This window comes from Phyllobates terribilis, unplaced genomic scaffold (genome assembly GCF_046119375.1).
Source record: "Phyllobates terribilis strain yellow unplaced genomic scaffold, ASM4611937v1 Scaffold_7__3_contigs__length_470593459, whole genome shotgun sequence".
Taxonomy (NCBI): domain Eukaryota; kingdom Metazoa; phylum Chordata; class Amphibia; order Anura; family Dendrobatidae; genus Phyllobates; species Phyllobates terribilis.
In genome coordinates this window covers 409,019,140-409,029,723 of record NW_027362767.1, presented here as the reverse complement: position 1 = coordinate 409,029,723, position 10,584 = coordinate 409,019,140, and the positions used below count along the sequence as shown (strand labels likewise).

The 10,584-nt window shown below is 39.4% G+C and overlaps 1 protein-coding gene across 1 annotated transcript; it reads left to right on the top strand.

The window, feature by feature from the left end:
- Window positions 1-1,086: 1,086 nt before the first annotated feature.
- On the top strand, window positions 1,087-2,028 carry LOC141155540 (olfactory receptor 8D1-like). The gene has a single exon (XM_073642406.1). The coding sequence runs from the start codon at window positions 1,087-1,089 to the stop codon at window positions 2,026-2,028; it is 942 nt and encodes a 313-aa protein (XP_073498507.1).
- Window positions 2,029-10,584: the final 8,556 nt, after the last annotated feature.

The window sequence follows — 10,584 nt, the reverse complement described above, 5'->3', positions numbered from 1 at the left end:
CATCCGCGGTTCTTCTTTTTATTAGTAATGATGACATTGCGCCACAACATTGATGACACACTGAGCCGGCTAATCAAAAGAAGAGTCACTGATGTCAGCAGTTATGAGGCAGTTCTCCCATTACCCATGCAGCAGCTACAGATCAAAGACTATGGCCAATGGAATGGGAAGTGTGATTCTAGTGCTGGTGTATATGCTACCAATAAAACTATACATTGCTCTATAATAATCAAGCACTCACATAACTCCATTATCAGAAAAATGTAAAAAAAAGTTACAGGTCTAAAAATATGTTGAAACAAATCAACAAGGAAGTTTTATTCCCATAACCCGCAGTTAGAAAGGAACTGCAGTGCAAATACCCACCTCCTGCTCAATTCATTCCCTATCGGACTGTCAAGCTATGTACTTGCCTTTTTCCAAGACCCCGATAGAGAATGAATGGGGCAATGGTGGCTCAATTCTGAGTGGGGATAACAAGGATAAAAATGACCCATTCTGCCAGTCAGTGCAGGTCCCAGCATCTATCGATAGGTGGTAACTGATCTTCACTGGATAACACCTTTAAGGATGCACTGCTCTCTGCCTCAAAGTGGTTGTCCAGCTGAGAATTGTTTTTTTTCCAAAGAACTCAGACTAGTTTAAGAAATAAAAGAAGTGACAATCATACTCACCCATCACCTGTTGCTCCATTTCTGATGTCCACTTATTCCCCACTAGACTTCTGGTCCAATCTCAGCACACAAGAAATGGCAGGAGATGCCCACTCTAATCTTTGCAAGAAAGTGGATCCAATAGATCTCCATTTCTACAGCGATGCCATTAACTGTTCCAGCGACAAAATATCCCCTATAATATCGACAATAACACAGTACACCCAATAAATGCATTCTGCTCCTCTTCTCTCTGACATGGAAGGTGTCTGAATACCATCAGGTTGGAGTCCACAAGAAATGGGATAAAAAATCACAAATACTCCATTTATAAAAATACAAAACAAACTATAACAAAAATCTTGATAGTTTTTTTCATATATTAAAGTTGTGCAACATTATCATTCTAAAGGATTTCATTAAGTCTCATATTATGGATCTGACCAACACCTCTGGGAACAGATATTTTATTATTAAAGGTATGTCAGATATCCCCGAGCTACAACTTCCATTCTTCCTTCTGACGCTCCTCATTTATCTCATCATTCTTGGTGGTAACATGACTATTCTTCTTCTGATCACCCTTGATCATCATCTCTATACTCCCATGTACTTCTTTCTAGGGAACTTATCCACACTGGACATGTCCTGCTCCACTGTAGCTCTACATCAAGCTTTTATTTCGTTCCTATCAGGAGACAGAACCATCTCGTTTGGTAGGTGTTTTGCACAAATATTTTTGTTCTCGTCATTCACTTGTGATGAACTGTTGATTCTGACAGCTATGAGTTATGACCGCTACGTGGCCATCTGCAACCCTCTACGGTACAATGAGGTTATGAACAGCAGGACCTGTTTTCTTCTAGCCGGTGCCTCTTGGATCATGGGTTCTATAAACATCATACCATGTCTCTTGGAAATATCCTCATTCACATGCTATACGTCATTGGAAGTCAACCATTTCTTCTGTGATTTTATACCCGTCATAAAACTTACTTGTAATGACATAACTATTTTGCAACTCTACATAATTATTGAAGGAGTATTACTTGCCTCTTTTACCCCTTTTGTCTTCACTTTTATATCCTATGTTTTTATCATTAGTAGCATACTGAAGATAAGGTCCAGTATCGGCAGACGTAAAGCCTTCTACACGTGTTCCTCACACCTGACCGTTGTCACCCTCCTTTATGGCACTCTGTGTTACCAATATTTCCGACCCATTTCATCAGTCAGTTTGGAGTCCAATAAACTCTCCTCATTGTTTAATACAGCTGCAGTCCCCATATTAAACCCCCTTATCTACAGTTTGAAAAACAAGGATGTGATAGCGGCGATGAGGAGAAGGTTATGCTGCTTTAGAGCTACAAATTAGAAGTAGAAAATAAAAAGTAGATTACCTGAAAGAACTGATTATTATAATATATTACTTTTGCTATTGTCTAAATGTATAGTAAGAACATAAATGTAAGAATATAAGATGTAAATTTATAGAGTTAAAGAAATTGCAGTGAGTTACTGTATGTGTGTGAAGAATATTGTGTAAGTTGATGGGTAGCTAGTAGGTATATTTCTTTTTTAAGAAGAAAAAATTCTAACAATACTTTGAATATATAAGTTTTCATATATTTCCCATAAGCTATATACTCCTACCATATCTTCACATTACTAGTCTGACTTTACAGCAGCTACCTGATATTGTTTTGCTACCATTTGGTAAATAAGTAAATTCCAACTGATTTTCCATTTTGTAGAATTGTTGTTACTTACTGTTGGTGAGATTAAACATACAGCGGGTACGGAAAGTATTCAGACCCCTTTAAATTTTTCACTCTTTGTTTCATTGCAGCCATTTGGTAAATTCTAACAAGTTCATTTTTTTTTCTCATTAAAGTACACTCTGCACCCCATCTTGACTGAAAAAAAACAGAAATGTAGAAATTTTTGCAAATTTATTAAAAAAGAAAAACTGAAATATCACATGGACATAAGTATTCAGACCCTTTGTTCAGACACGCATATTTAAGTCACATGCTGTCCATTTCCATGTGTTCCTCCTTGAGATGGTTCTACTCCTTCATTGGAGTCCAGCTGTGTTTAATTAAACTGATAGGACTTGATTTGGAAAGGCACACACCTGTCTATATAAGAATGTATACATAATAATGCGGCCAAATACATAGATATCCTGGATGAAAACCTCTTCCAGAGTGCTCTGGACCTCAAACTTGGCCGAAGATTCACCTTCCAACAAGAGAATGACACTAAGCACACAGCTAAAATAACAAAGGAGAGGCTTCAGAACAACTCTGTGACCATTCTGAAGCCACTCTTTTATATAGACAGGTGTGTGCCTTTCCAAATCAAGTCCTATCAGTTTAATTAAACACAGCTGGACTCCAATGAAGGAGTAGAACCATCTCAAGGAGGAACACATGGAAATGGACAGCATGTGACTTAAATATGCGTGTCTGAACAAAGGGTCTGAATACTTATGTCCATGTGATATTTCAGTTTTTCTTTTTTAATAAATTTGCAAAAATTTCTACATTTCTGTTTCCTTCAGTCAAGATGGGGTGCAGAGTGTACTTTAATGAGAAAAAAATGAACTTTTTAGAATTTACCAAATGGCTGCAATGAAACAAAGAGTGAAAAATTTAAAGGGGTCTGAATACTTTCCGTACCCACTGTAGTATATGGGCTTCCATCAGGTATCGATGTCGTTGTCCACCTTTTGGATGGAAATACTGACACAATATGCAGTGCTCTGTGTTTGTGGGGGGTTCTCAGTCAAATTTGATGGAATCTCCTTACGATACAGATCTAAACATGGAAGCGCAGAAAAGAAGGCAATTTAAAAAAAAAAACAGTTCTAAGCAGGATGGAGGCAAGTAAAAATACTGATGAACAGCCATTCATACACCTACTATTCCTCAGAGGGTGGGATGGCTGCTTTGTATTTGAAGAGTTATGCAAAGAGATTTGCACTACCTTGGTGTGGCATCCACGTCTTTACTCCTTGACATGTGAACTTCCTTGGCGGGCAGTTTAATCCATCCTGGGTGTAACTTGTGATTACTAGATCCTTGCAATGTCATGCTATGACATGTATCACACAGCAATGTCCTGACATCGCAAAAATAATCTAGTTATCACAAAAGGCGCCCAAGCTGCCCTGCCAGTATTCAAGTAGTGGCCACGGAAGTTTGTACTACCTTGTCTGGCTGCCACAGAGTATTGATGTGGATACCAGACCACAGTCTTGATTTTACTTAACTCTATATTTTAATTGCACAATGAAAAGGCTTACACTTTTGAAGGTTACATGTAGTAGACCATGTTGGTGAACTGTCCAGAACCTTCTAAGTACATCACACCATTTAAAAGTAGACATTGATTTTACATACTTGTTATGGTGCTCCATGATATTCTTTCAATTCCCTCTCAGAACATTGACCCTATGTCTACAGTCTAGGTGACCTCACAAGCACACTAACTCAGCAGTACCACTACTTGCGTTCTCTTGTACTCGGGCGGTGGAGTGATTCCTGCTTGTGTACATAATAAGAAGAATAATTGTATTAATAGCTCCAACATATTTTGCAGCACTTTACAATAAAGCCGATGCATGAACATACAATAAAGACATTACAAAGTAACATATACTTCACCAGTTACAGGAGGAGTGAGGGTCCTGCTGATCGCAAGCTTCGATCTGTAAGGAGATAGAGAGATACAATAGGTGAGAAGCGCTTGTCACGTATGTCCAGCATCATTATACTAAATAGGGGAATTCATATAAAGCTGCTTAGTCTGCTCATCAGCCAGTATCGGTCTGAGTACGATTACCAAGGGATATTGGATACATGGGGGATAATGAGACAGGTTAAATGGAAATACCAGATTCTGAGCAAAAAATTAGAAAGGGAAACAGAGAAAAAAAAGGAATGTACATCCAGCACTGGGACCTCGTAAAAAATTCTTCTTTATTGCAAATCCCTAAAAAACTCCAGACATAGAGTAATCGCTGATGCGTTTCAGACTGCAGACTGTTACGTCATTAGTCTTTGCACTCATACTTTAAGCTAAAACTATACAAGCTACATACACATCACTTACTAAAGGAATGTGGCTCTAATTACTCATTCACCATCTGTTCACCATTTAACCCTTTAGAGTAAAGTTTTCTCATGATCACAATCCCTATAATGTGGAATCACTACAAACAAAATATATATTTAAGGAGTCAGTACATGTGCATATAGAATTATATACAATAAAAAACACATACAAATGTAAATAAAAATGGAGTATTTGACTCTTTGATAGTATAATATATAGATCTTATTCATGTTCATACCTTGTGGTACCCGTGTTTTTACATCCTCTCTCACTGAAGGCACAGAAAACTTGGTAAAAGTTGAAGGAAAGATGAATGCATCACGTTATTAGCAAATACTGGAGGCAAATTTGCACTCATCAGCCTGGAAGCTGCGCATAGGACGTACTTGGACGTTCCAACATGAGAACGATCCAAAACACAAGGCCAAGTCGACCTGTGATTGGCTTGAGCAGAACAAAGTAAAGGTTCTGGAGTGGCCATCTCAGTCTCCTGACCTCAATATCATTGAGCAACTCTGGGGAGATCTCAAGCGCGCAGTTCATGCAAGACAGTCCAGAATTTACAGGAACTGGAGGCTTTTTGCCAAGAAGAATAGGTAGCTTTACCATCTGAGCTAATAACCTCATCCACAACTACCACAAAAGACTTCAAGCTGTCATTGATGTTAGAGGAGGCAATACACGTATTAAGAACTGGGGTATGTGAACTTTTGATCAGGGTCATTTGGATGTTTTTGGTTGTCATTAAGATTTAAAAAGAGAAAACACAGTAGTTTGACAATAAATGGCTTCATCCAACCAATAACCATGATTGGAGAAAAAGTTTTTGTGTTATCATTCATTTTCTCTGAAACAAGGCCAAGAAATGAAAAATTCTGCTGGGGTATGTAAACATTTGAGCACAACTGTACATCATGAAGAAATTGTGAAACTGCACTGGAACAATTTGAAGGACGATAAAACCATAGATGACCTTATACTCGAAGCACCTAGGTTTATTTTTAGGAATGCTCGGAATTTAGGTAATATGATTGCATCGTCTGTCAAAAACCCCTCCATTCTTAAGAAGCCCTCCTTTTATAATATCCCTGGCTTCTTCCCATTAAAGAAATGCATGGTGTGCAAAACTTTGCGTATTAGATAACTAAAAACATTAATCATTGTCAGAGACGACACCAGGGAGATCACACAATATCTCACCATTGCTGTCAAGATTTTGTCAGGGATTCACAAGCACACTGTCCACACTACTCACTACTTAGGTATCGGCAAGCGACCAGTGAGCGTATGGCGTCACACCTCCAGATTCCAACACATGGAAAATGTGTATACACCCCCCGTACGATCACTGTCAGCTTCACAATAGCCCAATTATTATTATTTGCTGCCACCACCGTCCAGATTTGAAATATAATACAGGCCTGGGCAGACACCTGCGTTCTGGTGGCGTATATGGCTTCGGGGGAGGGAACGATTACAGGACAAAAGAAACATAGCTATTAAATTTTATATTTAATCCCAAAGGGAGGCAGTGTTATGAAAAATATACAAGATTTTACAAATGGACATTTACAATACAGAAGAGACAGTTACATAAAATAAATAGGATTACAGAAGAAACTTACTATAGAGTTCACAGGGACGAATCAGTATAGCTGGAGGAGGGGCTCCCCAATTTTATTTGAGCGTTATCGAACCCGATCCATTGCTTATAGTATCTATACCCCCCTGGCAAAGAATGCTCATCTATCCTCTGTGGACTCTTTTATGCCTAAGGGAAGATCTGCCCACACACCCCCTGTGCTGACATCATGGGGCTGGACTCTAGAATGTACATTTTATTTAAGATATCTGGTTTTTGGGATAACTTATCGCCGGTTGATCCTAGAAGCCCAAAAGTGATACCATATTTTCTATTATGATTTTAGCTTCATTTAGAGACCACACATGGCATAGCTGTGATCCTTTATTCTGGTGCTACTGCGCAACAGCTCCCCGGAGGGGCTTACGGCTATGAAAAAATAAGCATCTTGTTCCTTGGCTGACCCTGCCACTAGAAATATGGGTCCCTTTATTATCAGAATTCTGGAACTTGAGCTATTCCATATTTTGTATCGGTGCCGGGCGTCCTGAGGATCTCTATTAAATTCCCTTTTTCGTCCTGGGAAGCAAGCTTCAACAGCTACATGTAAATTGATCGAAAGCCTGCGTCTAATCATCCCCTGCCACTGCCAGGGAGAAAGACCCTTGCATTTTAATTAGGTTATAGCTTTACACGTCACTTCTGCTGTAGGTGATAATTTGCAGAGAGACAGATGCTGGACTGTCAGCTCTTCTCTTGTGACAAATGGTAGATAAGGGAGGGGTGAAGAGGGGTTTGGGAGAAATGGTTCATATTTTCTTAATACCTGATTTAGGTGAAAAACAGTTGCGCTGGTAGATGGTCAAATAGGCCTGCAGCAAATTGGGACAAGAGCCACTACTTGTCCAAAGGTACTGGGACTGGTACCAAAAGGCTAAAATAGTATTGGTAATAATTTGTGCTGCACTATGAGACAAGAACAAAGGGATGTAAAGTAGGTTGATAAAAGTGGAGAGATGCGAAAGGGATAAAACAGTATCGGTTTATTAGATAAAGTTTAAAAGTAGAGTATTAAAATAGTATAAAATGAGGCAGGTAAATCACAAGCAGTAGTGGTATGGGCTCGGGGTCTTGATTAAAATACAATTGGTCCAAATAATTAGCAGCTCCGAACAAATTAATTTTTTGGACCTAAACATATACATAGATCCTACATACTCAGGCTTACTCAAAACTGATGGACGCAAATAGCTTAATTCCGTTAGACAGCTGCCACCTACCCCAATGGCTTCTGAATATACCTCGAAGCCAATACACCAGGCTCCACCGAAACTGCTCACATCCTCAAGATTTCGAAGTGGAAGCAAAGACTCTGACAAAAATTTTTTTAGAGAAAGGCTATCAAGCACTATTCCTGGAATCAACTAAAACTAGAGTCCAGGAAATCCCTAGGAACCAATTATTGATAGACAAAAATGTTAAATCCCACCCTGTATGTCAGGATACCACTGTAGATATCCCGATTATTTTGCAATTTAATTCTATTACCCACCTTATCAGGAAAATCGTAAAAAAAACATTGGGACACACTAAAGGACGATAAAATTTTGGGTGGTAAAATAACACCAAACCCGAGGTTTGTCTTCAGAAAGGCTCAAAATTTGAGCAATATAATTGTTCCATTGGTGAGGAACCCATATCATTCTAATAGTACATCCACTATGTTCACAAAAAACTTGAAGGGCTTCCTTCCATGTAGAAAGTGTAATGCATGCAAATATTCATTAACTACCAAACAAAAAACAATCAAAACGGACCAAAAGTAACACCCCATTACTGAATTTATAACTTATTCTACACCAGGTGTCATCTACTGTCTGAAGTGTCCATGTGACAAAATGTACATAGGGCGTACGAAATGCCCCATGTTCAAACGTGTTAATGAACACCTACACAAAATTAGAAATCATTTCACTGGACACCCTCTATCTGTTCATTATTCAGAGCGACATGGGGGAAGCACATCACGTACCCAGATAATGGGGATACAAATTGTACCAAGGAACTGGCGAAAAGGTGACTACATAAAAAGCATGTCCCATGCTGAAAGTTTTTGGATATTTGAATTGAATACACTCAAGCCAAAATGACTCAAAAGCAAGATTGAGATCTTCGCTTTCACTGAGTAACGATTGCCTAATGGTTGGCTCATTCATGAGGAATGATTTACTAATTACAATTAAAAGACACCTTCTATGTAAAGAACCACTGGCAGAAGCTGTACCATCCCTGATGAAGAAAGCCGCTGCTTTCGAAGCGTGTCAGATTTTGGTCCTTCTGCTACTCCGTACCTAACCAGTCCACGTGCTCAACACGTGACAGTGACGTCACGCCAGGTCCTGGAAGGCCCTGCATCGCTGCTGTACCGCTGCGCAAAAGGTACTACCAGAGCACGAGTCACCGGCCGGGACTCTGCCCTTGCATGCACCGCTCCCTACATCCACTGCATATCTGGCGATTCCAGCATAGCAGAGTGGGGGGTAAGCATAGAGGAAAGCACGACCGTGCTATAGAGAACAGCGCATTCTCTATATCACGGTCGTGCTTTCCTCTATGTAGCACCATTGAACGTATGCCCCTCCTCCACGTGGTCTTGCTTTGATTGACTATCCACATATCAATTGGGCAGCATCCTGTTCTGATGAAGGCCGAATTGGGCCGAAACGTTATATATTTTGCATGTTGGAGGATCATGTAAAATAAAACTTTTTCATTTTCATCACACTTTGGAGTGGCGGATTCATTTTGAATTCCATAAACGGAGTGGAATCCTATCCGGGCACCCACCACAAAGGAGTGCAACGAAGCCCTTTTTGATTACACTCTCTATAGAGTTACATTTTCTCAAGTAATGCGTCCCCTCTTTTTCTGTTCCCTACAGGGGAAGATCACTACCATACAAAATTGGTGTATACTCCATTAATTATTTGGACCAATTGTATTTTAATCAAGACCCCGAGCCCATACCACTACTGCTCGTGATTTACCTATCTCATTTTATGCTATTTTAATACTCTACTTTTAAACTTTATCTAATAAGCGAATACTGTTTTATCCCTTTCGCATCTCTCCACTTTTATCAACCTATTTTACATCCCTTTGTCCTTGTCTCTTAGTGCAGCGCAAATTATTACCAATACTACTTTCTTAATATCTCCCTGACAATCATGGAACAAACGAATATATTATAAAAGACCACATACACACGTGGTGAAAATTGTAGGTATTAATGAAGGAAAAATCCACAATGGTCACAGAAATAACTTGAATCTGACAAAAGTAATAATAAATTAAAAATCTATGAAAATGAACAAATGAAAGTCAGATGTTGCTTTTCAACCCTGCTTCCACAGAAATTAAAAAAAAATTAAACTCATGAAATAGGCCTGGACAGAAATGATGGCACTCTTCTTAACTTAATATTTTGTTGAACAACCTTTTGAGGCAATCACTGCAATCAAACGATTCCTGTAACTGTCAGTGAGACTTCTGCACCTCTCGACAGGTATTTTGGCCCACTCCTCATGAGCAAACTGCTCCAGTTGTCTCGTGTTTGAAGGTTGCCTTTTCCAGACGGCATGTTTCAGCTCTTTCCAAAGATGCTCAATAGGATTTAGGTCAGGGCTCATAGAAGCCACTTCAGAATAATCCAATGTTTTTCTCTTTGCCATTCATGGGTGTTTTTAGCTGTGTGTTTTGTGTCATTATCTTGTTGCAAGACCCATGACCTGCGACTGAGACCAAGCTTTCTGACACTGGTCAGCACATTTCTCTATAGAATCCCTTGATAGTTATGAGATTTCATTGTACCTTGCACAGATTCAAGACACCCTGTGCCAGATGCAGCAAAGCAGCCCCAGAACATAACAGAGCCTCCTCCATGTTTCACAGAAGGGACAGTGTTCTTTTCTTGATATGCTTCATTTTTCTGTCTGCGAACATAGAGCTGATGTGCCTTGCCAAAAACTTCCATTTTTTCTCATCTGTCCATAGGACATTCTCCCAGAAGCTTTGTGGCTTGTCAACACGTAGTTTGGCAAATTCCCGTCTGGCTTTTTTATGATTTTTTTTTCAACAATGGTGTTCTCCTTGGTCATCTCCCCTGAAGCCCACATTGGATCAAACAATGACAAATGGTGCAATCTGACACTGATGTTCCTTGAGCTT